The 27625-nt window shown below is 46.1% G+C and overlaps 2 protein-coding genes across 3 annotated transcripts in view; one reads left to right on the forward strand and one right to left on the reverse strand.

Annotated features, from left to right (window-relative positions):
- Nucleotides 1-9822, forward strand: part of PDXDC1 (pyridoxal dependent decarboxylase domain containing 1) — a 56838-nt gene extending 47016 nt beyond the window's left edge. The window contains exons 16-23 of the mRNA XM_066274790.1: nucleotides 1721-1826; nucleotides 2856-3027; nucleotides 3793-3911; nucleotides 4200-4321; nucleotides 5876-5968; nucleotides 6039-6135; nucleotides 7055-7159; nucleotides 8027-9822. Of these exons, the coding sequence (XP_066130887.1) occupies nucleotides 1721-1826; nucleotides 2856-3027; nucleotides 3793-3911; nucleotides 4200-4321; nucleotides 5876-5968; nucleotides 6039-6135; nucleotides 7055-7159; nucleotides 8027-8286 (1074 nt within the window). The 3' untranslated portion in view covers nucleotides 8287-9822. The remainder of the gene's footprint in view (nucleotides 1-1720; nucleotides 1827-2855; nucleotides 3028-3792; nucleotides 3912-4199; nucleotides 4322-5875; nucleotides 5969-6038; nucleotides 6136-7054; nucleotides 7160-8026) is intronic.
- A 910-nt stretch (nucleotides 9823-10732) lies between these two features.
- Nucleotides 10733-27172, reverse strand: NTAN1 (N-terminal asparagine amidase). 2 transcript variants are annotated; one of them, XM_066274791.1, is made up of 10 exons: nucleotides 27007-27172; nucleotides 19497-19599; nucleotides 19355-19420; nucleotides 18948-19056; nucleotides 16180-16253; nucleotides 14959-15012; nucleotides 14362-14415; nucleotides 13466-13605; nucleotides 11462-11575; nucleotides 10733-11054 (listed from the first exon to the last, which is right to left on the reverse strand). In XM_066274791.1, exons 1-10 carry the CDS (start codon nucleotides 27085-27087, stop codon nucleotides 10875-10877), a joined length of 975 nt encoding a protein of 324 aa, XP_066130888.1. In that variant the 5' UTR covers nucleotides 27088-27172; the 3' UTR covers nucleotides 10733-10874. The 2 variants fall into 2 exon arrangements, with proteins under 2 accessions (XP_066130888.1, XP_066130889.1); XM_066274792.1 differs by having other exon boundaries at nucleotides 13508-13605; nucleotides 27007-27170.
- Between the last annotated feature and the right edge of the window lie 453 nt (nucleotides 27173-27625).

Raw genomic sequence — 27625 nt, forward strand, 5'->3', positions numbered from 1 at the left:
CCTAAAGAATGTTCTAAACAATGTAAGGATGTTTTAGCACAGCAGCATCAATTCTAGCAAAACAATGTACATGCCCAGCCTAGGGGATTTGGTGAATGAGTTATACCCATGTGGTGATGTTCATAAGAGCCAGATTAAACCAGGTAGCTGGGTGTTTTATGATAACATAAAGCATACATACACCACTCAGTCAGGGTGGGGATGCCACATGACAACAAGGGGGTGCTTCTCAGTGGGTTAATTTTTGTTCTTTATAAAAATTATGTAGATTTTTTTATTAAGAATTGCCTGACCAGCCTGACCTGTGGTGGCACAGTGGATAAAGCATCGACCTGGAAATGCTGAGGTCACCGGTTTGAAACCCTGGGCTTGCCTGGTCAAGGCACATATGGGAGTTGATGCTTCCAGCTCCTCCCCCCTCCTCTCTTTCTCCCTCTCTATCTCTCTCTCTCCCTCTCTCTCTCCTCTCTAAAAATGAGTAAATAAAATAAAATAAAATAATTTTAAAAAAAAACTAGCAAAAAGTTAAAAAAAAAAAAAATTTGCCTGACCAGGTGGTGGCGCAGTGAATAGAACATTGGCCTGGGGATACAGAGGACCTAGGTTTGAAACCTCCAGGTTGCCGGCTTGAGTGCAGACTCACCAGCTTGAGCGCAGGGTCACTGGCTTGAGCCCAAGTTTGCTGACTTGAGCAAGGGATCACTGGCTCGGCTGGAGTCGGCAAACCCAATAAAAACCCAGTCAAGCGCATATGAGAAAGCAGTCAATGAACAACTAAGGTGCCACAATGATGAATTGATGCTTGTCTCTCTCCCTATCTGTCTGTCTGTTTCTCTCTGTCACTTAAAAAATATATATATATGTGTGTGTGCGTGTGTGTGTGTATATGTAGCCTGACCAGTAGTAGCATAGTGGGTAGAGCATCAACCTGGAACACTGAGGTCACAGGATTAAAACCCCAAGGGCACCAGCTTGAGTGTGGGCTCAGGCTTGCCAGCTTGAGCAAGGGGTCACTGTCATGGCTGGAGCCCCTCGGTCAAGGCACATATGAGAAAGCAATCAATGAACAACTAAGGTGCCGCAACTGTGAGTTGATGCTTCTCATCTCTCTCCCTTCCTGTCTTTCTCTCTTACTCTCTTCCTCCCTCTCCCTCTCCCCCCCCCCCTTACATGCAAACAAACAAACAAAAAGAATGGATGTAAAAATTACTGTTTTTAAAAAGGAATTGTCATAGTATTTGAAGAGAATCAAAAGATTAAAGGAAATTAGGCCCCACCTGACCAGGCGGTGGCGCAGTGGATAGAGCATCGGACTGGGACGTGGAGGACCCAGGTTCGAGACCCCGAGGTCGCCAGCTTGAGCTCAGGATCATCTGGTTGGAGCAAGGCTCACCAGCTTGGACCCAAGGTCTCTGGCTCGAGCAAGGGGTTACTCGGTCTGCTGAAGGCCCACGGTCAAGGCACATATGAGAAAGCAATCAATGAACAACTAAGGTGTCGCAATGAAAAAATGATGATTGATGCTTCTCATCTCTCTGAGTTCCTGTCTCTCTGCCCCTATCTGTTCCTCTCTCTGACTCTCTCTCTGTCTCAAAAAAGAAAAAAAAAGGAAATTAGGCCCCCAAGAGCTTCTTGGGTTTGGGACTGAATGGACGAGGTCAGTCAGAAGACACTTGATTCCCCTTACAGGAGCGTGTTCATTCTACCCTTTTCCCTGCAGCTGGGGGAACAGCTGAAGCAGCTGGTGCCCCTGAGCGGCCTCACCATCATGGATCTGGAAGTGGAGGGCGTGTGCGTGAGGTTCAGCCCTTTGATGACAGCAGCAGGTAAATTGTCTCCGGGGTGGGCCCCACTTTTGTCCTGGGGAGCAGCAGTGGCATGTCTGTGAAAGTCCAGACTGTGGGGTTGATTGGCTTTCCCTTGTGATATTCTGTTCTCTTTGGAGAGGTTTTTTCTTTTCTTTTGGATTAAATTTAGGTAGATTGGCCTTCCAGTGTGATTTCTCAGAAATAGAGACTCAGAAGGCACATGAATTCCTATGTTTTAATGTTTTATAACCCTTTTCTGTTCAGTGGTTCTCGGTCCAGACCGCACATTAGAATCACTGGAGCTTTGAAATCTCCCCAGCGGCTGGGCCTCCCCCATGAGATTCTGATTTACTTGCTCTAGAGTGCGGCCTGGGCATCTTATCTTGAAAAGTTTTTTGGTGATTTGAAAAGGCCAGCTAGGGTTGAGAACCTGGTGGCCTCGGGATTCTCTAGGAGACTTGCTTTCTAAACGGGAAAAGCAAGCTGCGGACACTGAGGCAGCATGAGACCACGTCCGTGTTCAAACTGACGAAGTGGGGAGTAGCGATGGTGCCAAGACTCTCAGATCCCCGAAGCTCAGACCTCTCAGGCTCTGACCTTCAGAAGTGACTTAGTTGTCTTCTTCGTCAGCCTGCCCTCCCTGCCACAAACATGCCCAAAGCCCTTTCTTTCCAAGATGTTAATGTACAGAAAGAATTGTCTGGCTGCCTGTTTCTAACTTGCAATAGGATGTTCATAACTTGACATAAACAGAATCTTTTTGTAGGAAGAATCTGATTTCTGCATTAGAGCTTCGTTGTGTATAACATCATAGGGCCAATTTTTTTAAGGAAAAAAACTGTCTACATCTGGAGGAGCTGGCTGTGTTGATTTTAACACCAGATTCTTCCACATCTAGGTTTAGTAGCTTTTTTTTTAAGCTCCTCAGATCCAGGTATTGGCTATACATAGAGCTCTGGGCCTTTCTGGTAGAGAAAGTAGGAGCCCTGCCCTCTTGTGTTTAGCTGTTCCTTAAGAATTTCTCTAATGTTCTGTGACTGTTTTCAGTTTTAGGAACTCGAGGAGAGGATGTGGATCAGCTCGTAGCCTGCATACAGAGCAGGCTGCCGATCCTGACCTGTACTCTGCAGCTGCGAGAGGAGTTCAAGCAGGAAGTGACAGCAACAGCAGGCCTCTTACACGTTGACGACCCCAACTGGCCCGGAGTAGGGGTTGTCAGGTATGGTTTCGGCTTGCTGCCTGATGCTGATTTCTCTGCTGTATAAAGACCATGGTGGGTCATTTTATGAACCAACTTAAATGTTTCAGATGAATATGTGTAGTCACATTGTACACATCTAATGAAAGTTCAACTATATAGATGTTTAGGCACTTACAGAAGCACAGAGCAGCAGCTCTCTGTGCCAGCTTATTTACTAGGGAGGATACATGCAGCTGGACAACTGTCTCTGCATAGGAGAGAGCCCAGCTCCCATCAGAGCAGACTCCCACCCCCTGCAGTCAGTGTGCTGTCCTTCCTGCGGCTACTTTTCAGCTCCTCCGGGGATGCCAGGCAGCGCCTTTTCTGATCACAGTGAAGAGACTTCCAGACCTCACCCGCTCTCTTAAGTTTCATGGACTTACAGACTTGGCCTTTCCTTGAAACCTTGAAAGTGATTTTTGCTTTTGTTTTTTAAGATTTTATTCATTTTAGAATAGAGAGAGAGTGATTGAGAGAGAAGGGGGGGAGCAGGAAGCATCAATTCCCACATGTGCCTTGACCAGGCAACCCCAGGGTTTTGAAATGGCGATACCTCAGCATTCCAGGTCGACACTTTATCCACTGCGCCACCACAGGTCAGGCGAGACCTTGAAAGTTTTTATTCCTGAACCCCAAGCAGCTCCTTTGCCCGTTTGTCTCATTCCACATTTCCTCTGTAATCCTATGTCTGAAGAGACGTTTGATAGTCTAGATTTAAATATTGTTGTTTGATGTTGTTTATAGGTATGAACATGCTAATGATGATAAAAACAGTTTGAAATTAGATCCAGAAGGGGAAAAAATTCATGCTGGACTCCTGAAAAAGTTAAACGAACTGGAATCTGACCTTACATTTAAAATGGGTAATTACTACTTTTATAAGTCAGCTGTCAACTTTGCAAGGACACTTCTAACTAACTTAAGAGAAAACGGGCTCTACCTCTTTGAGGAAACATTGGTGTAGGTGTTCCTGGGGGTGAGATAGCTCCTTCCCCTTCTGCGGCCTCTCTGGGCTTCCTGTCTCCTCATTAGAACCACTGTCCTCACCCCACCGAGAGGCTCCTTTGCGCATGGTCACGCTGCTGTACAGAAGCAGGCTCGTGTCGGACTCATGACAGGTAACCAGGGTGGTCTGTTGTTTCTCCCCGCAGGCCCTGAGTATAAAAGTATGAAGAGCTGTATCTACATTGGCATGGCGAATGACGACATAGATGTTTCTGAACTAGTGGAGACCATTGCAGTCACAGCCCGAGAAATTGAGGAAAACTCAAGGGTCTGTACGACTAATGAGCACATCTCACTCCTTTTCTGGGTGTTTCCCAGGCAAGCAGCTGGAGTGATAAAGGAAGAAGCTACCCTCAAAAATGTCTGTTCATTCATTCTTTCCCAAAACATGTTTAAATGTGTGCCAAGAATTAGACATTGTGCCAGGCATCAGGAAGGCCCAGTGGATTTGGCTTGGCTCTGCCCCCAGGGAACTCACAGCCAGTGGGGGAAGAGATACATATAACCAAATGAGGTGGTAAGAGCTATGGAGGAGAAGTTGGGCAACTGAGTGTTCAAGAAGATGCAGCCACTCTGCCTGACAGGTCAGGGAAGACTGCCTGGTTGTAGGAGGGTCCTGAGGCTGAATGAGACAGGTTTCTTTTTTAATTTTTATTTATTGAGAGTGATAATAAATTTAAATAAAATTTATTTAAATTTTATTTATTTTAGAGAGAGTGAGAGAAACATCAATTTATGTTTCCACTTATTTATGCATTCATTAGTTGATTCTTATATGTGCCCTGACCAGGAATCAAACCTGCAACCTTGGCGTATTGGGACGATGCTCTAACCACCTGAGCTACCCAGACGGACCAAGACAGGTGTTGTTGATAACTGAAACTTTCCACCAGTAACAGACCTGCTCCTATTGGCCAGTTGACCTGGAGAAGTAGGCTATGAGGCTTAAAGTTGGTTCTCCAAACTAGAGTTTAGTCAAAGCAGGACTTATCTGAGAGGAGACAGAAACATGTGTGACATGTTTCACTTTTGGTAGGGGTAGGAAAGAGAAGGACATTTGAAAAGAGGTGGGGGAAAAAATAAAAGCCCTAGCCATTTGGCTCGGTGAATAGAAATTGGCCCAGAATATGGATGTGTTGTGTTCAATTCCCGGTCAGGGGACACAGAGAAGCAACTATTTGCTTCCCCCTTCTTTCCCTCTGCCTCTCCCCATTCTCTCCCTCTCCTTCTGCCTCTCCCCCTTCCTTCCTGCAGCCAGTGGCTCAATTAGTTCGAGCATTGGCCCCAAGTGTTGAGGATAGCTTGGTTGGCTGGAGCATATCAGCCTCAAGTGCTAAAAATAGCTCAGTTGATTCAAGCATTGGCCTTAGAGGGGGGTTGCTGGGTGGATCCTAGTTGAGGTGCATGAAGGAATCTTGTCTCCTCCCCAGCTCTCACTTAAAAAAAAAAAAAGGCCAAGGGGTCAGCTTTATTCATTCTTCAGTAGACTTCTTGAAGTTTCTTTCAAACCTGACTATATCACTTCTGACTGTTTCCATGAATGTGGAGCCACATGTCCCGATAGTCCGATCATAGCGACAGTTGTTTTTCCTGTTCCCTGACTAATGAGGCTGGTTACCAAGGTATATCTGCCTAGGCCTCATTGAGCATTTTGTTTTATCCTTTTCTATTTGATTTTCTATTTTATTTTTACACTGATGTTTTAAAGTGCAGAGTTCTCTTTACTAACTTTTGAAAAATGTCCCCAGTGCTGTTAATAGTTCTTAGAGGCGCCCCGGGCAATACATTTAGACAAGTAATGCCTTTCTTGGTCTTAACACAGCTTCTGGAAAACATGACAGAAGTGGTTCGGAAAGGAATTCAGGAAGCTCAGGTTCAACTGCAGAAGGCCAATGAGGAGCGCCTTCTGGAAGAGGTGAGGCTGCAGAGTGGCTCAGGCTGGGAGCCGACTGAACAAGCTGATGCTGAGCAGTGTTGTTTTGCAGGGGGTGTTACGGCAGATCCCTGTAGTAGGATCCGTGCTGAATTGGTTTTCTCCGGTCCAGCCTTCACAGAAGGGAAGAACTTTTAACTTAACAGCAGGTAGGACTGACAGCCTCCTTCCAAGTCTCATGTACCTTGAGAGTTTTAAACCAAATGCCCCGGGATCCCGCACTCATGCTGAAAAGCCTTGTGTCTGTCCCATGCTTTGTCCCGGGAACCGTGCCAGAATCTGTCCGTTGCTGTGCCTGTCCCCTCTTCCCTGTCCCGCCCGCACTGCTGGAATGGCACGGAGCAGACACACGTTGCCCACAGCAGACTTCTGTTCCTGGAGCCCAACAGGAACATGTTGACTCACCTGCTCAGACCCTCTGGCCTGGGGCTGGGCATTCTGGCTCAGTGCGAATGCTGCAGTCCTCAGCAAAGGGCTGCCTTTGAAAGGGGCTGCTAAAAGACTGGTCTGTAGCACTGGACCATGTTATTTCAGATTAGGCAGCCAGCAAGAATTGCTAGTTCCCAGGGTTTGGGGAAAATACCAACTACAGGACTCCTGTCCTGTTCTACCAGGGGCCCCTTCCTCTGTTACTTCCACAGGAAATGATGACTCTAATATGACAACCAGAGATAATCTAACTTTCAACATGCCACGCTCAGCCTGTAGCAAAGAGGCATCCATTCCTTGTTGCTGAAGTGTAGTTGCTAAAGCACTCAGAGGGCAAATTAGGGTCTTTCCCACTTGGGCCTGGCTCTCTGGGCATGCCTAGGCCAGCCACACTGCTGACTGCTTTCACATGTCCACAGGATACCTGGGGAGACGAGGATGACACATCCCGGCAGGACTGGGACTCATGAACATAGCGGTGACATGCCTTCCTCCGATTCCTGGCATGTTTCAGGAGTACCCAAGTCTCCTCCAGTCTAGGCGAGGTTGCATGGCTTAAGAAAGCTCAATAGGGGGGGCATCTCTCAGGGCAGCCTGTGCCAGGACTGTCCCCTACTGCTCTCTTTCTTTCCCTGGCAGGCTCTCTGGAGTCCACAGAACACACATATGTCTACAAAGTACAAGGTACAGGAGTAACGCCACCTCAGACCCCCACAGGCACTCGCACTAAACAGAGACTTCCAGGTACAGTACATCTGCATGTTTGAGTTAACACTAAAGAGAAAGGTTTGTGGCCTGACCCGTGGTGGCGCAGTGGATATAGCATCGACCTGGAACACTGCGGTCGCTGGTTTGAAACCCTGAGTTGACCCGGTCAAGGCACATATGGGAATCGATGCTTCCTGCCCCTCCCCCCCCCTCTAAAATGAATAAAATTGGCGACGCCCAGGATGGGCAGAGCATCGCCCCCTGGTGGACAGAGCGTCGCCCCTGGTGGGCGTGCTGGGTGGATCCCGGTCGGGTGCATGCGGGAGTCTGTCTGACTGTCTCTCCCTGTTTCTAGCTTCAGAAAAATGCAAAAAAAAAAAAAAAAAAAACATGTAAAATGAATAAAATTTTTTTTTAAAAGGGGTTGCATTTCTCTTAGAAAAATAGACTTTTGTATTATGTAATGGTTTTCCATTTGGTATTACCTACATTCCGTTGTTTTCATGGTTCTTTAACCCAAAATCTTATTTCTCTTCAATTAAGACCAGCTGTCCCTTTAAGTAACCATTCCAGTAGCCTTGGGCTTTAGCCTTGGAGGGATACCTCTGTAGCACTCCTGCGGGGGAGTTAGGGTCTTGAGAGCTGGCATCATGTTTAACCCGGTATTTACTCTCCTGAGTTTTCCACAATTAGAGGTGACCTCAAAAGTTCCCAGCCTTGGGGGCATGTTAGTCTCATATCAACTGTCTTCTTGCCTCATCACTTAAATGCTTCAGAGCCAGTAATTCCGGGGATTTCCACTGACCAGTTGGAATTAGTAAAGCAATCTCATTGCCGAGAGCTTTGTTGCAGAAGTGTCCTTTCCTAACCTTTTCAGTGCTGTTCATTTCCATCTTTCTCTAGGCCAGAAGCCTTTTAAAAGATCCTTAAAAGGTTCAGATGCTGTAAGTGAGACAAGCTCAGTCAGTCACATTGAAGACTTGGAAAAAATGGAGCACCTGTCTGGTGGGCTGGAACAAGAGGTCCTGGAGGCTAACAACCCTGAGCAACACCCAGGAACTCCCAGCCCTCAGGAAGCCGACCAGACTGGAACCTTCCAGAACAGAGCCCGGGGCCCAAAATTTGACCGCCCACAGGTAGAAGAACCAGAAAGCTTAAGATAAAATTCAGTGTTTGGTTTGAGACTGTACTGAATATTGTCAGGGAAGATGAAGTTATACTGAAGATGTGAACTGTGCCACATGCTTATACAAGAGAAATTACTGTTATTTGTGCTTAACTGGGGTTTTTGCACAAATATGTGCCTGAAAGCCAGGCTTTCTAGGAGGGTAACTGACTTGCCTAATTCTGTGGGAATAGAGAACAACTATTATTCTGTCTACTGAACTGTAGTGATAATAATCCCCCACGTTACTATAAACACTTTTTATTCACAAAGAACACTCAGAATGTCAAGTGCCTGCCACTTGAAACACTTGCTCTCATGTTTGTAAACATAAGCCTAAGTTACTAGGTTGCTCATAATCACTTTCTGGTAAGACAGCGTTCTTTTGAACTCTGGCGTCTCTGTTGTACTGCTGCAGAGAACAGACAGGTTTCTTTGCCATCTATTTTAGTTGGCGTTTAGTTTGATCAAGTTGCAATATACAACTACATCGTTTTGGCTTGAAGGAGAGTGGGTTTCAATGGGATTGTAAATAAGTGTCGGAAGCCCTCTCCTGAATCCCCTACTGCTGCTTTCCTCAGAGATGTAAGTAAGGACTGTGTCCACAGCTGTGGCAGGCTGTCAGGCAGGTTAGACTGGGCAGCGCTGCTGTCTGGGACTTCCCTCTGCTCCATTTTTCCCTTTATATACTATTTGTAAACAAATTAAAGGACTCATATTAAGAGTAACTGTAAAGACTTCTGGACCATATATATGTGTATATTTTTAAATACTGGCAAAGCTTTTAAATTGGCACAAAAGAACAGACTGTGCTCATTTCTATGTTTAATATCTGAAAATCCAATAGATGCTACTCTTAAGAGCCTAATATTAAATGTACTGTGTAGCACCCAGTTAAATGTAAATTCTGAAATAAGTATACCTTTGACCTGTTACACATGGGGGCTTCCATAGCTTCTGTTCTACTTGCAGCTCACCCCTTTGAGGCCAGGTCAGAAACATGAACCAGAAAAGTGACTTTTCTCAGGCTGACCAAGCCCAGACTACTGCTAAAATAGCCGGAAGTTAGCCCTTAATGACTGTCTATGTCTACTTTCCCAGAAGTACGGCACCCCTTCACTTACCACAGGTGACGGCCCGTGCCCTCTAGTCCAGCAGTCAGGCTTGAGGGACCTTAAGACGGTGGGAATCCACACTGGGTTTGTGGACTGTAGTGTTGGAAGCCTTAGTTATACCACAGAAAGCCTATAATTACACTGATTCGATGTGATTTCTGACATTTGGCACTTGTCAAAATACAATTTTCCTTTTTTTTTTTTTTGGTGCAGATGATTGTTAAAGTCTTCCCTGTTTATTTGGTGCAATGAAGTATAGCAGATAAAATGGGAGAAGGGGAAATTATCACCTTTAACAAGATTAATTTTTAAATGTTTTTATATATATTTGGAATTGTTAAATTGGTTTCGCTGAAACAGAATTTCACCCTTGAGATACTACTTGAATGTTGGTTTCAATAAAGGTTCTTGAAATTGTTCTTAGTGAGTTCAGTTTGTTCAGTTCTTTTTTTTTTTTCCTGAAGTTAGAAGCAGGGAGGCAGTCAGACTCCATATGCACCCGACCGCGATCCACCTGGCATGCCCACCAGGGGGGCAGTGCTCTGCCCATCTGGACTGTTGCTCTGTGGCAACCAGAGCCATTCTAGTGCCTGAGGTGGAGGTCATGGAGCCGTCCTCAGCGCCCAGGGCCAACTTTGCTCCAGTGGAGCCTTGACTGCAGAAGGGGAAGAGAGAGAAAGGAAAGGGGGAGGGGTGGAGAAGCAGATGGGCACTTCTCTTGTGTGCCCTGGCCAGGAATCAAACCTGGGACTTCCACATACCGGGCCAACACTCTACCACTGAGCCAACCGGCCAGGGCCAATCTTACTATTAATTGGGTATAGTGACTTCCTTTTGGATAGCAACTTCAGAAAAATAAAAGATTTCTAAAAATACAGTTTGCATAATAATCACAATTTGGGCATTTTAATGACCTTATCCTAAAAGAACAGACTTATCAATGGTTTTGTGTAACACTCAGATTAAATTTAGCCTCATAGAAAATTATCTATTTTAGGATTATATTGCAGGACAGTGAGATCAAATACTGTTTCTTTCTGAACCTTTCATCTCCTTCATTCAGAGGTACATTTATATCGGTTTGGGATAGGATGCTTCTGAAATATTTTGGGGCCAAAAATCCCCTCTTAAATATTGTTCTTAAAGCAAACTCAATTATAATTTTTCCTTTATTCACTAATTTTTATAGAATTAGAAATACTACCCTAAGTAACTGAAATCGCTGTCACAGAATACCGAGACAGTGGCTTCTACTCTGCCCCTTATTACTAGCCAGAAAGGAAAAGCTGCATGTCACCTTTTTAGCAAAGTAAAAAGTAAACAAACACCTTTGCCAAAATAAGATTTTATTTTGAAAGTTATTTGAAAGACACTAAGACTCAAGGGATGTAGATTCCAAATTCACATTCTGTCCAACCTCCACCAATGGTCTGTCACACCAAAAAGTTGCTTTCTTTGGTAATTTCTATATTTAGCTTTCTAGAGAGGAGATCTTTTCCCATAAGCCATCTTCATTCTTTTTGTAGAGGAGAGCTTTATTTCCAGGAAATAGCGTGTTTGTTGGAGATGGATATTTTTTTAAAAACATCAAGGTAGATCTAATATGTTCAACAAAATGAGAGGGCTCAGCTAGAGGTGAAGTGGACAGATTCTGGAGAAAAACAAGAGTCGATGCATGAGAATAACCTTGCTATGTTCCCTACTTTGATAAAGTCGTCAAATAAAATACCCTTGTGTTCCTTAAACATTAACCAGGATGTCCTCAGATCACTATATAAAGCTATATAAGTTGTAAAATTACGGAAGAACTGAGGTGTACTGGGTTAATAGGAAAAAAGCAGTTGGTTGCTTCCTGCTTCACCTATGCAGGTGTCTGTCCAGGACAGGGCTCATCCCCAACTGATACAGAAGTGGATGGGGGTCTGTCGGCAGCATCCAGAAGACAGATCCTACCCAGTGGAGGAGAAGCAGCTTTTATTTGGCCTAAGCCCTCTTTTCTTACAGATGAGGAGACTAGGGTCCAGGGAGTTAAGGTTTGCCCAACCTATAAATTCTCACCTCTAGTATTTGCTTATCATCTTGCTGCAACCAGAAATCCACATGGGGAAATGGCATCCAGAAATACGGTCCTATTCGAAGTTGTTCTGTCTTTGCATCATAAATACTAATCATCTAAAAAAGAACAGTTTAAGGATAGAATTTAAGGAACGTTACAGCTTCTCAAACCCTACCATTAAAGCAGGTTCCAGTGGAGTCTAGCAGTTAAGGCATTTTCTGCATGACAAGCTTCTTTACAATTTTGTCTCCTAATAAACACTGCTACTTACTAAATACTTCCAACAACTGTCTGGTACTTCACTTTGTAACATATTATTTTTGTTTAGTTTTGACGACAATCCTGCAGGAAGATGGCATTTTCCCATTTTGATTGAACACCTAGGCTCGGCGAGCCGGGGCACATAGCCCACAGTCACATTTCCAGTAAGCATCAGAGCTGGGCCTCAGACCCAGGGGTCTGACTGAAGTCCATGTTCCTCATGGCTACATAGAAACACTGCCTCCATATTTACACCCAAGCAGCTGTTACCTTGCAACTTTATACATTTGTTGCCCCATCAAAAGAAAGGAAAAACAATTTGTAAAAATGCTCATTTGCCAAGTGATCGATACCCTGAATTCTCAGATCTGTCAACAGTTAGTTGTTCTAGGCTTACCCAGCATTGTTCAATTTCGGTTACTGAGACTGAAATATACTCTGAATATTAGCTAAATCATGGCTGTGATGCTACTTGAGAAATTATAAAAGGAACCCTAAAAATGTTACTGGCAAAATAGATCATTCTGAATCCAAGTATTATTTTTCAGTGAAAATGTCAGCATTTGATTAATGAGCAGATCTCTTTTGGGTGCTCTGACTGCTATTCTATTTTTCACACTTTACACATTTTAAAACTTTTATTTATTGGAGAGAGAGGGGAAGGGAGAGTGAGAGACAGCCATAAACACTGATATGTTCCTGTATGTGCCCTGACTAGGGATTGAACCCACAACCTCTGCATATTAGTAAAACACTCTAACCAACCGAGCTATCTGGCCAGGGCACTTGACCCATTTTTAAAGGATTCTTTCACCCATTCCTCGAACAGCATGTCAGTCCTAGGTTTTTATTTGTCTAACTTTTAAAATTAAAATGTTAATTAATTAACAAGCACTCTAAGGCCCTGGCCAGACAGCTTGGTTGGTTAGAGCATCGTCCTGAAGCATGGAGATTGCCGGTTTGATCCCCGGTTTGGGCACATCACTGTTCCTGTCTCTCTCTTGCTCGCTCTCCCTCTCTCTCCAAAATCGAGAAAATTAACATATAAATAAAAAATAAAAAGCACCCTAAGGCAATCTGACTTTTAAATTGATTTGATCAGTGTTTTTGATCAACTCATTCCAGCAGATTGCTCTTTAGTGACTTGGTTGAAAAGAGTGTATGATCCAAGGTGCAGAGGAGAGAAACCTCTCCTTCCCCCTTCCTGGCTCGCTCTTTTTTTTTTTTTTTTTTTTTGTATTTTTCTGAAGCTGGAAACGGGGAGGCAGTCAGACAGACTCCTACATGCGCCCGACCCGGATCTACCTGGCACGCCCACCAGGGGGCAATGCTCTGCCCATCTGGGGCATTGCTCTGTTGTGACCAGAGCCATTCTAGCACCCGAGGCAGAGGCCATAGAGCCATCCCCAGCGCCCGGGCCAACTTTGCTCCAATGGAGCCTTGGCTGCAGGAGGGGAAGAGAGAGACAGAGAGGAAGGAGAGGGGGAGGGGTGGAGAAGCAGATGGGTGCTTCTCCTGTGTACCCTGGCCGGGATTTGAACCCGGGACTCCTACATGCCAGGCCGACGCTCTACCACTGAGCCAACCAGCCAGGGCCCTGGCTCTTTCTTTCTAGGAACTTTATAGGTAAAGTTCTTACAAAGTAAAAGGGGTTCATTCTCTTTGGATTGGATATTGGGGATTCACATTACCTCCCCCTACACCTTCAAGGCAGAGAATTGGGGTCTTGAGCTATTATAACCTACAAGTGTGCGTGCGCATGTGAGTTGTGAAGTTTGACGACTCACTGGTCCTCCTGTTAAAGCTCGTGCAGCACGCAGCTCCTCCTCTGGACCACGATCTTGGAAGGAGGCTCTGTAAATCTCTGCAGTTTTAACGTTGACAGCTGTGAGGGACAACAGGATGACTTTGACTGACAAAAGATAAACACGGAAAGATTGCACAGGCCCACATTTCTCCCACCATACATAATAGAATATGGGTGTCTCTCTCAAAGAAAGGATAGAATGGAAATTGAACAACATTAAGTGCCTGGAGCTTCCCTCTTCCTGGACAGGGAAAAGGCAATCCTGTAGCCAAGTATCTCACTCAAAATGGCCGAGGCCTGAGCTGAACTAGGTTTAGTAAGGCTGTTCCAAACCAAGCACCGGCCCGGTCGGCGGGGAAGGCAATTCATCTCTTCAGGTAGGTGCAGGGCAAACGTGTCTGCCAATGGTTGAGGTCAGGAAGGCGACCTGTGATCGTGCCAAGTCTGGTGTTTTTGTTTGTTCTAATTATTATACGTTTCAGATATATAACTTTGTTACACATAACACATCTGTGTTCCTACCACCTAGCTAAATACGTAAAATATTACATACATGGTATAAGCCCTCTGCAAATACAGCCAATTTCATCCTATTACATCCTCAGGGGTCTTAGGGGTCATCACAGGAAGGTAGAAGTTTCGGGATTTTCTCTAATCTGGTAAGTTGTATTTTCCTTTGTAGGATCTTTGTTCTTGGTTCCCTTGCTATCAGAAAATTATTATACCATCCAGCCCCTGGGCCCTGGGCTGAGCCGTTCACGGAACCAGCCTTGAACTGAGCCTGCCTTGTGAGCGCATGGCCAGCCTCTATCCTCAAATACACACACTACTTACCAATGCCATAAATGATTGGAAAGTGGTTTTCGTTTTCTTCCCGGTCATTTAATTCTAACAAATAAAAAAAAATTTTTTCTAAGATCCAATTTTTAAGAAATACTAAATAATTGCTTTCATTTTGTAAACTAGAGGCCAAGAAAAAGCTCCACTGCTATAGGGGGGAACCAGACAACAAAAGGGACAGTTTTCCTACTTCCTTTGCTGAGTCCCAGAGCACTCGGGCTTGTCCTGAACGCACTGCCCCTTCCCGAGTCAGTGCCTCCCAGCAGTCTGCTGCCCGAGGTGGCAGCTCCTGCCTGGGGTGCGGTCGCTTCTGCCCAGGAGTACAGGGGAGGCTTCCGAGTATCTCAGGGAAGGGACCATGACTTGCTCTAAAGTGGGTCAGCATCTCAACAGGCTGAGCAGGATGCGGACCCTGGGAAGGGAGGGGAGGCCGTTCCCGCAGCTGGGAAACGCCAGAGCAAAAGTCAGCAACGCCTTAGCAGCTGTGCCTCCTGTGAGCCCGGTCCTGATGGTACCAGGTCCTGCTCTAAGGGTGAAGCAAAGCCTTCCTGAAATCTACAGCTTTGTTTCGGGAAAGATGGCAGAACTTACCTGTCACACATAATGTCACTAAGTGAATGTCATCTTCTTGTCTGTCAAATTCACCTAGAATTAGAATTTTAAAACTAGGTATCAAAAGAGCTCCTTTAATTAACAGAACATTTTTTTGAGCAAGTAAAAATGGGGACAGCGGGAAGGAAGCCAGCTGAGCCATCTCTGTTCCACTGCCTTTTCAGCTACAACCCAGCCTGTCAATCAGAGGCCAGACCCACGTGACCTGATGCCAGGGCCCCTGCTGCCAAGTGACAGTCGTGTTCCTAGCCTCCAGCCCAAAGGAAACTGTGACCAAGGCTTTCCATTTCTCTCTCCATTCTGAGGTATAGGGGGATAAACTGACAAGATCTTTATTCATCTTTTCCTAAGTAACGTCTTTTCCTGACTTCAGGCATAAAAAATTTGGAAAATACAGGAGTATAAGGAGTAATATGTTTTTAATGCCCATAATCTCACAGTTAATATGCTATATATTCCATTCTTTCCTGTGCATAGCTAAGCTCATAGTATGTAGACAATCTTATAACCCAATTTTTTTGTACATATGTATTTTCCCATGGAATTGAAACTTTTTTCATGAGTACTATTTTTTAACAGCTATATAACTATTCCTCCACTAATGAACATTAGATTATTTTCTGTTGTAAAAGATATGTTGCCTATCTTTGGGCATAAATTCTGTGTATATTTCAGATTATTTTCTTAGAAAAGATTCGCAGAAGGGGAATTACTGGGACAAAGGACATGAACCTTTCAAGACTTCACCAGGACACCAAATAGCTTTCCCAACAGGTCATACCAATGTATGTGCTGGTACTCTGTGATTGTGTTACCTCCCTGCCTCATGGTTAATCAACACAGAACAATGTGGTTTTTTAAAAAAAATAATTGCTCATTGAGTAGGGAAAAAACGGTATAGTCAATGTTTTCATTTTTTACAGATTAAAATGAACATTCTGCCCAGAGGGTGGATCTGTTTTTACATAATTCAGAGCATTCCTATTTTGGAGTACATCAACTGCTGTTTTAAAACGAAATCGTGTCCCCACACCATTAGCCCCTAAAAATTTAGCTCATTACAGTTCAGTCTTCATTAGATTTCAAGCTAAGCAGCTATGTCACTCCAGGAAGGTATGCCCCTCTTTAAGTTGTGTCCTCACTGGGACTTTTACACAAGCAAAAACAGGTATAAATTTGGGGGAAAAACAGTGAACTTACTAAGAAGTTGATGAGTAAGTTTTTGTGACAACTGCCTATCGTCACTGAAGCCGCCCACGAGGTGCAGTTCCAGCCTGGCAAAGAGAGGGACAGTGGTCAGAGGCCAGCACGATGCACAGCGGCGTGCGCTGGTCTTGCTCTGAATGCGGTCCTCGCTCCTGGGAACCCTCGCCCTTCAGCCACGACACAGGCACGCAATGTCTCTGGGGCCGCTGGGGTAGCTGTGTCTTCCCTAGGAGGAGCTGGGGTGGAGGAGTGCAGGAAAGACAGCTTGCACGGACCATAGCCCGTCTTAGGGAGGGCCTGCAGTGTGCCTCCCGCAGATGCTGCCCCCTAATGCCCACCTCTCCTGGACAAACAGGAATGGTCACCGCCATCCCACAGAGAAGGAAACTGAGTCTGTCTAAAGCACATGCTTATCCACTGTGCTGCCCTGAACATCAGCTGCATGAGACAGAAAAAAAAAAGATTCTTGGAGTTAAATATTTAGGAAATCTTGCCTACTGTAGCCCCTCCCTAGGAGTCACAGTACACACTAGCAAAGAAAAGGCCTAAGAAGTCCAACAGTTGAAAAAATCACTTTGTTTAGCCCTGTTTCTCATGCTCACTTGTCCACTAACCACCTGTCCCTGTCCACAGCCTGTAACAACCTAGTGTTTCTGAAAGAGTGGCTGCCTTTTTTTTTTTTTTTTTTTTTTTTTTTTTTACAGAGACAGAGAGAGGGATAGACAGGGACAGACAGACAGGAACAGAGAGAGATGAGAAGCATCAATCATCAGTTTTTCGTTGCAACACCTTAGTTGTTCATTGATTGCTTTCTCATATGTGCCTTGACCGCGGGCCTTCAGCAGACGGAGTAACCCCTTGCTCTAACCAGTGACCTTGGGTCCAAGCTGGTGAGCTTTTGCTCAAACCAGATGAGCCCACACTCAGGCTAGCAAGCTCAGGGTCTCGAACCTGGGTCCTCTGCATCCCAGTCCAATGCTCCATCCACTGCGCCACCGCCTGGTCAGGCAAGTGCGGCTGTATTTCACACAGACATGAGCAACGATGAACTGGGATCTAAGTAACCAGCATGGGCAAAGCATCAAGTGGCCTCACAATAAACATTTAAAGTAAGGAGAGCAGTGATCACGGCTTTGCTCAACACTGGGCTACAGGTTTGCATTCCAAATCATAGTTGCAGAAAACCTTTCAGAGTGACCAAATCGGTTCCTTTAACAGGCCAGGGACATCTTACAACTGCATGTCGTAATCTGCTATGTAATCTGTGAAGCCCATTGCAAAATAGAAAGGCCATTCTGCAACTGCACAGGTTGCATGCCAGTGAAGCTGGCCCAGCCTGTGTCACCAACACACGCAGCAACAGAATTAATTTAAAAGTTGATCTGTCGTACTAATGAAACTGTCAGAGAATCCCTGGGATCCTAAGGGCTTGTATGTTAATGGACTAGTTCAGTGGTCGCAAACTCATTAGTCAACAGAGCCAACTATCAACAGTACTACAATTGAAATTTCTTTTGAGAGCCAAATTTTTTAACCTTCAACTATATAGGTAGGTACATTCCTTATCAAGATAGCGCCTGCACGTGGTATTTTGTGGAAGAGCCACACTCAAGGGGCCAAAGAGCCACATGTGGCTCGCAAGCCACAGTTTGCCAACCAGGGGACTAGTTCATTCAATGGCTACCTTAGACTTCAAATAAAATGAACAAAGCCTTCAGAGTCTACCTAATGAGAGAGAGAGGAGAGGAGACATTGTGAGCACAGGTCAGACCTGTGTTGTGGGCCTGCCACTAACTAGCTGTGTGATTCCGGGTCAGCCAAGTCTCAGTGTCAGCAGCCGTGAAGTGGAGGTGGTTACGCTTCTGTACCCAGTGAAGGTTAGATGCTGTAATGGACGGTCAGGTCAGACATCAGCTCTCATAAGGAACCTAGTGAAACCAGTGATATACTGACACTTAACACTGTACCCCTAATCCTCAGCCTTCCCCCATTTCTTCCCTGCCTTGTTTTTCTCCACAGCACTGTCCACCATTTAACATCCTGCTTTGCTTAGTGAATGGCTCCTTGCTTTTCAATATGAACACCATAGGGGCAAATATGGTCTACTCTGACTGCTGCTACGTCCTTGGCACCTGTATCAAGTTCTTGCTCACAGAAAGCTTTCAATAAATAATTGTGCAAGGGAGGGAGGGAGGGAGGGAGGGAGGGAGAGAGGGAGCGAGGGAGAGAGGGAGGGAAGAGAAGGGAAGGAGGAAGGGATACCACATCTGGTGTATAACAAAGCAACGTCTGATATATGAACATCTAAAAATACATTACTGAGGCCCTGGCCTGTTAGCTAGGTTGGTTACAGCATTGTCCCAAAACACCAAGGTTGCAGGCTCGACCCTGGGTCAGGGAACATATGGGAAACTAATGAATACACGACTAAGTGAAACAACAAAATAAATGCTTCCCTCTCTCCTTTGTCTCTTTAAAATCCATTTAAAAAATTAAATAAAAATACATTACTGAAAATACAACTACAGGTGCAAGGTCCAACCTTCCTTTCACAATCCCGCACTGTTCCCCAGCCTGTGCCCATCACCCATTCATTCACTCAGCACCTACGGACAAGGAGCCATGCTGTAGCAAGCTCTGCTCCAGAGCAAGACGGCCACTGTGCTCATGACCTTCCGTGATTCCGTAGCAGCTTCCACAGCTACTGCCTCTATACAAGGGTGCAGAGTTCCTATTATCACAAAACAGTACAAGGAGCTCACCTTCCACATTGAGCAGAGTCAGAAAAGGATTTTATGGAGTTCATGATCAAGGGGACCTCAGCTTTGGTGTCGGTTCCATCACAATGTGTCAAGCAGGTAGCCCCATTACCTGAAGAACAAGGGTGAAATAACTCATGTTATTCCCAACGAGAACTCAGTTGGCAAGCCAAGTCGACTCCTGTCCATTTGTACCGCCTCGTGTTTGACTATCCTGTAAGAAAAACCAGAGGCTGTGCTGCCCAGCCAACCCGTTCTGACCAGGGCACAGGGAGACACCATGCAGACCAGAGAAAAGGTAAGCCGACTCAGGTTTCAGATTGGACACCAGGACACTTGAATTGGGAAATGAATGTTCCCAAATGTTGGGTCAGTTTAAGTAATGATTTCCTTCATCTCTCTCGCCATACCTGTGTGCCTCAGGACCACAATGTGACAAGTGGTGGCATCATCAGAACCCAGAATGGAGATGGAGCCTGTTTAAAAAAGAAATAAAATAAAATATCCAATAGCCTTTTGTGATAATGCCCAATTCACTGCTTCCTAACCTACCATCCTTTGGGGAGGTCACTGCAAGCTCTCTTTGCTGAACATACAGAAGGCCCTGGGGTCCCACTTGTTGAACAGACTGACCTCTGAGAAGTCTGGCTCTTTCCTGTTTAATTAAAAAAAAATAGTGATGGAAATTAGTGAGGATTGAGTAACTAGAGAGGTGGGGAGAGCCAAAGCGTGCCCTAGGTGGGAAACACACACTTGTAGATTTGAGGTGTGTGTGTTTGACAGATAGGCTCAAATAAAAAGGTAGCAACTATCATGTGGAATAATGCAAGAAAAAAAAGTTCTGTTCTTTTTTAACCTACAAAACAAGATTTTAGTGCCTGTGGAGTCAGATGCAAAAATCCCTTTTCAGCTCTTTACCAAAGAATATGAGACTCCTCACAATTTTCTAATTGTAAAGAGAATCAGATTATATGGCCTAATGGACCAGTGGCTCAGAAACCACATCCCTTCTTTCCTTTCCTTACAGAGGTAGAGGGGTCAGGGCCTTCCCTAGCCCCTAGTCTGGTACTCCCGCTTCCGGAGTTCCGGAGTTCCGGAGCAAGGGAGCAGTTCAACCCCTGCATCCTTTAGGACGGCACAGAGGTAGAGGGGTCCGGGCCTTCCCTAGCCCCTAGTCTGGTACTCCCGCTTCCGGAGTTCCGGAGTTCCGGAGCAAGAGAGCAGTCCAAACCCTGCATCATTTAGGACGGCACAGAGGTAGAGAGGCCAGGGCCTTCCCTAGCCCCTAGTCTGGTACTCCCGCTTCCAGAGTTCCGGAGCGAGGGAGCAGTCCAAACCCTGCATCATTTAGGACGGCACAGAGGTAGAGAGGCCAGGGCCTTCCCTAGCCCCTAGTCTGGCACTCCCGCTTCCGGAGTTCCGGAGCAAGGGAGCAGTCCAAACCCTGCATCATTTAGGATGGCACAGAGGTAGAGAGGCCAGGGCCTTCCCTAGCCCCTAGTCTGGTACTCCCGCTTCCAGAGTTCCGGAGCAAGGGAGCAGTCCAAACCCTGCATCATTTAGGATGGCACAGAGGTAGAGAGGCCAGGGCCTTCCCTAGCCCCTAGTCTGGTACTCCCGCTTCCGGAGTTCCGGAGTGAGGGAGCAGTCCAAACCCTGCATCATTTAGGACGGCACAGAGGTAGAGGGGTCAGGGCCTTCCCTAGCCCCTAGTCTGGTACTCCCGCTTCCGGAGTTCCGGAGCAAGGGAGCAGTCCAAACCCTGCATCATTTAGGACGGCACAGAGCCAGGAGCAGCAGCAGGAGAGAGAGAGGGGGGAGTGCACGATGCAGAACCAACTCACAACTACTAACTGCACGATCATGGAAAATGCAGACTAGGGGGAAATAGTTTTGAAATGTACACTGAAAAGCAAGATAACAAAAGTATAAAATAAATTTTAAGCTATAAATATGCTGTCCAAACAACCCCGCTAAAATGATGCTCCACCTAGGAAAAAATACTGGAAGGAACCTCACCAGTATGAGCACACTTATGTTAGAACAGGGTAAACATAATAATTTCATTGGTGTTTTTTCTCTATTCTCTAAATCTTCTATGATGTAGTTACGTTATTATTAAAGTAAAAAATCAAAAAGGAGCAGATCTATGAAAATAATATATTAATATTAGGTGTCAACATTTTATCTAATTCAATATCTGTATAAATTCTTACTCAGTAAACCTGCGGGGGGGGGGGGGGGGAGAGACCCAGGGTTAAATTCTTGAATGAAAACTAAATTGTACATTTTTTTCAAAAATGTCAAATTGATACAACCCTAAATATCATAATTTCCTTCTTACTTGAAAGAAAACTCAATATATAAATTCTTATGCAGCTGTGTAGTACACAGTATGTATGTACTGTAGACTGGAGAACGTTTATAGTCTTACACTGGCTTCTTGTCATACCTCCTGATTGGTGTGAATTTAGTTAGTGCTTACTAAAATAGATATAAAAAAGCATAATAATCAGCTGGATGAGTTATACAGTGTTTTCTTCTAATAAACTTCCATTAATTGGAAGCAAGGCAGCAATTACAATGAGACCAGACCCTCAATTTAAGAAAGGAACTGAGAATTAAGTGAACTGCAGTCAAGAGTTAGGTCAGCTAGGAACTTTGAAATAAATATGGCCAGTTGTTCTCAAACTCAAAACACTCCTTATCAGAGTGCTTTTCAACTTTTTTCTTCTTCTGTTTTCTTTAGCAAGAGAGAGTGACAGAGAGAGAGGAGACAGTGAGACAGGGAGAGAGATGAGAAGCATCAACTCATAGTTGCATCACTTCAGTTGTTCATTGATTGCTTCTCCTACATGCCTTGGGGGAGCGGGGCGGGAGCTCAAGCCGAGCCAGTGACCCCCTGCTCAAGCCAGCGACCCTGGTCTCAAGCCAGTGACCATGGGGTCATGTCTATAATCCTACAGTCAAGGTGGCAACCTCAGGGTTTCACACCTGGGTCCTCAGCATGCCGGGTCGGTGCTCTATCCACTGTGCCACCACCGGTCAGGTAGAGAACGCTTTTCATTTTCATACCACTCTAACCTCACCTCAATTTAAAACAACAGAGAATTCAGAATTTCCTTTATATCGTTCCTTTAATACTCACCTTCGCTTTGTTCTTTTGAGAGAGAGAGTAAAGGCGAATTTTTATCACTTATTTTCACAACCAGGTCACCACCCAAAAGCAAAGCTACTTGTGAGAAATGATCACTTTCATACCCAAAACCAAAATCAGATGTTTTTTGAGAGTTCCTACTATTTCCACAGTAAAAGCAGCATGGATTATTAGAAGAGAATGCCACAAGCAAAAACGGGACGCTGCTTCTGTTTTCCACTTAAATTTTAAAAAGTTAACCTAAGTCCTCCTCTGTGGGAAAACCCACAGCCAGCCCTACCTTATAAACACATCCTTTCTGATATAAAAACAGCCCCGCTTTCTCAACTTTGGATAGTCTCTGGACACTGAGATTCACGAACGATCTCTTCCATGTTGGTCTTTCTGTGCTACACCTCAGGGCACTTCCCAGTCCTAGTCAGGGGCACTGTGCCCTTACCCGGGAGTTAGCAGACCCTTTCTGCATGTATCCGACAGGAACTGTCGTGGCCTTTGCAAACTATACCCTGCAGCATGAAAACTCACAGCCCACACGGAAACAAAGGGCTGTAGCTGTCCCTCCAATAGCTTTATTTATGGGAGACACCAAAATCTGAATTTCATATATTTCACATGTCATAAAATATTCTTCTGATTTTCCTCCCAACATCTAAAATGCAAAAACCAAGAGACTCAGTTACAGTGTGTACAAACTACAGCAGTGACACAGAAGAGAGCAACACAGGCCATTCCAGTAAGTGTGCTCTAAATGGTTCTGGAAACTGGACTTCTACAAATTTCGTTCTCCTCCCGCAGTTTCTTGACCCCCCAGCAATAGGCAGGTGAACAGAACGGAAGCTGGTAGAACGCTGCTCTGTTTAACTTCACATCCTCCTTAGAATACAACGAATGCTAGTACACCCACGATCTGTCTCACTTGCCAAGCACCCAGTAACTACTACAGCTCCCGTTCTGTTTGGGGGGCTCTGGAGGCAAGGTGGCGGCCCTCAGGAGGAAAGCTGTGCGGAGCACATCATGTATCAGAGCAGGCCAGAGACTAAAAGGGATAGTCAAGTATAAAGTCAACACATGCGGAGAACTGAGAAACGCACTACCTGATCCCACTTGAAGGAAAGAGAGTATATTTACTGTACATGACTCAAAAAAAAAAAAAGAGTAAAAACCATTCTTGGCTTGTGAGCTACCCACACACAGGCTTTGGCCTGTGGCTGTATTTACTGTTCCCTGTGTTAGCCAATCCCTTAGCTGTACCCTTCAGGTTGGTCACAGACCCCCTACCCTGCTGCTATATTCTGTTGTTCTTTCAAAAAGAGGGGAGCAGGTATAAAAGTGCTTTGTGAACTGCAAGCATGGTGCTCTGTAAGAAATTACTAACAGGGACAGCTCTCAAAACTGAGCCTTCTTTCCCACTTGGGCTACCTTATTTCAGTCCGTGGTCTCGCATCTCAATTCCTGCCACGGAACTCAGGAGTGGAAGAGAGAAGCAATGCCTGCCGTGGGAGTCCTCTGCCTTTCACCGAGTGATCTGGCCTTGCTCCCGACCCTCTGGGAAACGGGGATGAGACTGGCCACTCCTTAGGCTGTGTGACGATTAACTGAGAGCAGGATTGCAGGGGGTAGCTGTCACGGTTCCCCGCCCGTTTCTTTGACAGCCTCAAAGTCTCCCTCGCCCACTCTGTTCTCCCAATGGCTGCCAGCATCATTGCTTCAAAACACTGACTTTGTTACATCATTTTTCTGCTTAAAAAAAAAAAAATCTCTAAGCCCAGCAATTTCACCTGTAGGAATAATTATGGGGCTTATAAAGATTTAGCTCTGTGAATGTTCATAATAGTGAAAGAATGTATCTAACATGCTTAAAAGGGGGAACAAAGCGACAGGGCACTCATATTGTGAAATTCTATGGAACCATTTACCAAGATGTTGCAGGACTGGCTATGGAACACCCAGTGGCTGGTTAGGAGCGAAGACTCTAGAGAGCACAGCCTTTTTTGGGCAACAATCTGTATCTGCACTGTTGCATGCAGTAGCCACTAGCCGCAAGTGGCTGTTGAGCACTTGAAATATGATTAGTTCAACTAAGGTGATTAAAGTTTATTTTTAATTAATTTGAATGTAAACAGCCACTTGTGGCTGGTGACTACCATACTGAGCAGTACAATTAGAGTCAAAGGTAGACTGCAGTGTTCCAATGCGGGTGACACCACTTACAGGACGTGGGACCTAACCTCACTATGCCTTATCGTCATCACCTGTGAAATGGAAATCGCACTGGCACCTGCTTCACAGGACAGTGGTGCTCAGCAAGTTCCACTGCATTGCTGTCATCGTTGTTATTGTTCCATGTTAGGCGTAGCTAGGGACAGGCTTACAACTGTTGACTCTGTATACTTATACTGTTACATGAATAAGACATCATAAAATACGATATATAGTATGCTTTCCCTTTTTTTTTATTCAGTGAGAGGAGGGGAGGCAGAGACACAGACTCCCGCATGCACCCTGACCAGGACCCACCAAGCAAGCCCAGTAGGGGGTGATGCTCTGCCCATCTGGGGCTTGCTCTCCAATGCTCAGCAACTGAGCTCATCTTAGCACCTGAGGTGGAGGCCATGGAGCCATTCTCAGTGCCCCGGGTCAACTAGCTCCAATTGAGCCATGGCTGCAGGAGGGGAAGAGAGAAAGAGAGAGAGAGAGAGAGAGAGAGAAGCAAGAGTGGGAGGGGGGGAGGGGAGGGGTGGAGAAGCAGATGGGCACTTCTCCTGTGTGCCCTGACTGAGAATTGAACGCAGGACATCCACACGTCAGGCCGACGCTCTACCACTGAGCAAACCGGCCAGGACCATGCATTCACTTTTAAAAGTTTATCATATACAAATAAAAACCTTTATAAGGATATTTACTGAAATGTAAAAAGTAGTTATGGTCCCAGATTATTTTTTCTTCTTTTTGACATTTATATATTTTTACAAAGAGGCCACACTACTTGCTATAGAAAATAGTCAAACCTTTCATTTCCCCCCACTGCTTATCCGTCGAAAGATGCATCCAAACCCCTCTAATCCAGGTACCACCAACCTCTCCGGCTTATCTTCACTCTTCCCCTTCTGACCCTCTCTCTGCGCCCAGGAAACTGGCCGGTTCACCTGCCCATCACGGCACAGTCTAGCTAGAAAGCCCTCTCTCACCTCCATCCTCCTTCCCTAAGGCTACGGCAAATGAAAGTGACCTTCCCTCCTCCATGTTTGCAATGTGAATTGGCTTCCGCTATGCAGCCTATCTAGGTCATGTCCCCCTAAATAGGCCAAACCTCCCTTGGAGAGGGGCTGGCCGCCCTGGTATATCCCCCCAGGCCCCTCTCCACAGTGGGCTGCCTTCCTGTCACACTGATCTTTCCACTTTTTTGTGGTAGAAATTTTCAAACAGACATAAAAATAGAGTGTCATCTAAATTTTTTAGGCAGCTGGAATTTTCTCCTTTGGTGAGTCCTACTTCTGGCTTCCCTCTTTAATGGTGTGACAATGACATAGTCCAATGCCCAGTATCTGCTAAGTATTCAGTATGTGTTGACAACTATTACCATTGTTTTCTTGAAATTCAAGTTGAGAATCACACAGATCAGTCCCATTTTCCCTGTCAGTTACTCCTCATCCTTCCCATCATTTTGTCATTTGTTCACGCATTAATGTAACAAATATTTACAGAGTGCACACTCATTTCCAGGCTCATCTTCCATTGTCCTAGGGTCTGAGGACACAAAGCAAAGGCTCTATCTGCCTTCAGGAAGCTTATATTCTGGGGGACAGATCAAGGGATAATAAACAAAACTAGTATTCAGACAAAATAATTATGTACAACCTGTGTCACTGTTACAGAGGAAACCTTAGGAAAACCTCCCAGAGGCCTATAGACCAGATCAGGCTTCTTCGCTTTGCATCCTGGGGTAAAACGGGGTATTTTTGGCACTTTATGGCACTTAACAGTTTACAGTATTTGAGTGATTCTGTGATTAAAACCCATTCTCCACAAATAGACGGTAAGTCCCCTGATTGTAGGGATAGAAGGGAACACCAGACGATGCCAAAAACAAATTAGGGGCTTGGTAAGTATCACTTAAATCAATTTACTGATTCTAAACGGACAAATGGGATGTGTGGTTCCCCCATGTTTTTGTTTTTGTTTTAACAGAAAAACCCGTTTCCAAACAGTTTCTGCATAAGCACAGACTAAGGGTTCAGAGATCTATCTGAGGACAAAAGCAGGAAAACAAAACCCTGCCATTAGGGCGTGGTCCTCAACTTGGCCCAGCTGTGGAAAAGCAGGGCCCTCTCTTCTGGCTAAAAATAACAGGAGCCCTATGCCCCGGGGAGGGCGGGTGTGGCGGCAGAAGGGGAGGGGACCCTCAGGGGACCCCTGCCCAAACGCTGTCCCAAGCCCACCCTGGAACAGCCTCCTGCTTCCCGAGGAGCCCAAAACGATGCAGCGTCCACGCGGGGTAGGACCCCGAGAAGGCTAGCGAGCAAGGGCAGCTGCCCAGGTTTGCCTGAAGGGGCCAAGTCCGGACTCGGGGTTGGGGCCGCCCAGTCTGGGAAGAGGAGATCCAGGGTGTCCTCAAGCCTCGATGCTGGGCGACACTGGGCCAGCCACCTAACCTCTCTGGGCCCCCGTCCCTCCTCTGCGGAAAAGGGGCCTCAGCAGATGCCCTCTAAGGTCCAAAGAAGGGAAAGCTCCACAGATGCCTCCAACGAAGGCAGAAAGTGGGCTGTCAGCGGCCGGGACACCGGCGCTGCCGCCGGCACCTCCGCTGCGCCAAGTGCAAGGTCTGTTTCGGGCAGAGCGAGTGGCGGCGGCGGGGTGAGAAGGGCTCGGGCCCGCCTCGAAGCCCCCCGCCCCGGCCCTGCTCACCTCCAGAAGCGGGTGGGCTCTGACGAGATCCCCGGCGGACTGCGGGAGCCGCACTCGCCGCCCCTCGACCAGCACCGGCATCGTGGAGGAGGTAGCCCGGGAAGGCCCAGGGAGGCGGGAGCCTCCCCAGCAGCGGGCAGCCCGCCGCCCCGCCCTTGGCTCGCCCGCAGGCCCCGCCCCGCCCCGCCCCGCCGCGAGCGCCGCCGGGAAGTGGAGTCCGAGGAGACTGCACAGTCCCAGGAGGTTGAGGAAATCTAGGGCGGCGCCGCAAGGCCACATGGGAACGCGAGGGAGAGAACCGCAGCCAGCTGGGAAATGTAGTCCTGCGAGCGTGGCGGGTGAAGGAAGGGGAGTTGCGCTTAACGCGAGAGCCTCCGCTCTCTGAGCGGTAGCTCAGTGAGTGCCCAGATCAGCTCACCTGGCCTGAGCGCGAGGTCTGCGGGCTGACTGCCTCAGCTTATTACACACCAGCTCTGGCACGTTTCATGTGACCTTGAGCAAGTCCGAGTTTGGAAACCTCCATAGGACTGGTGTCAGTGAATGATCATAGTCTTAAACTGGGAAAACAGAGCCTGAACTTTGCTAGCCCCACATTTGGAAATCATCAGCAACACTTGGA

The sequence above is a fragment of the Saccopteryx bilineata genome, chromosome 4 (assembly GCF_036850765.1).
Source record: "Saccopteryx bilineata isolate mSacBil1 chromosome 4, mSacBil1_pri_phased_curated, whole genome shotgun sequence".
NCBI classification, from domain to species: Eukaryota; Metazoa; Chordata; class Mammalia; order Chiroptera; family Emballonuridae; genus Saccopteryx; species Saccopteryx bilineata.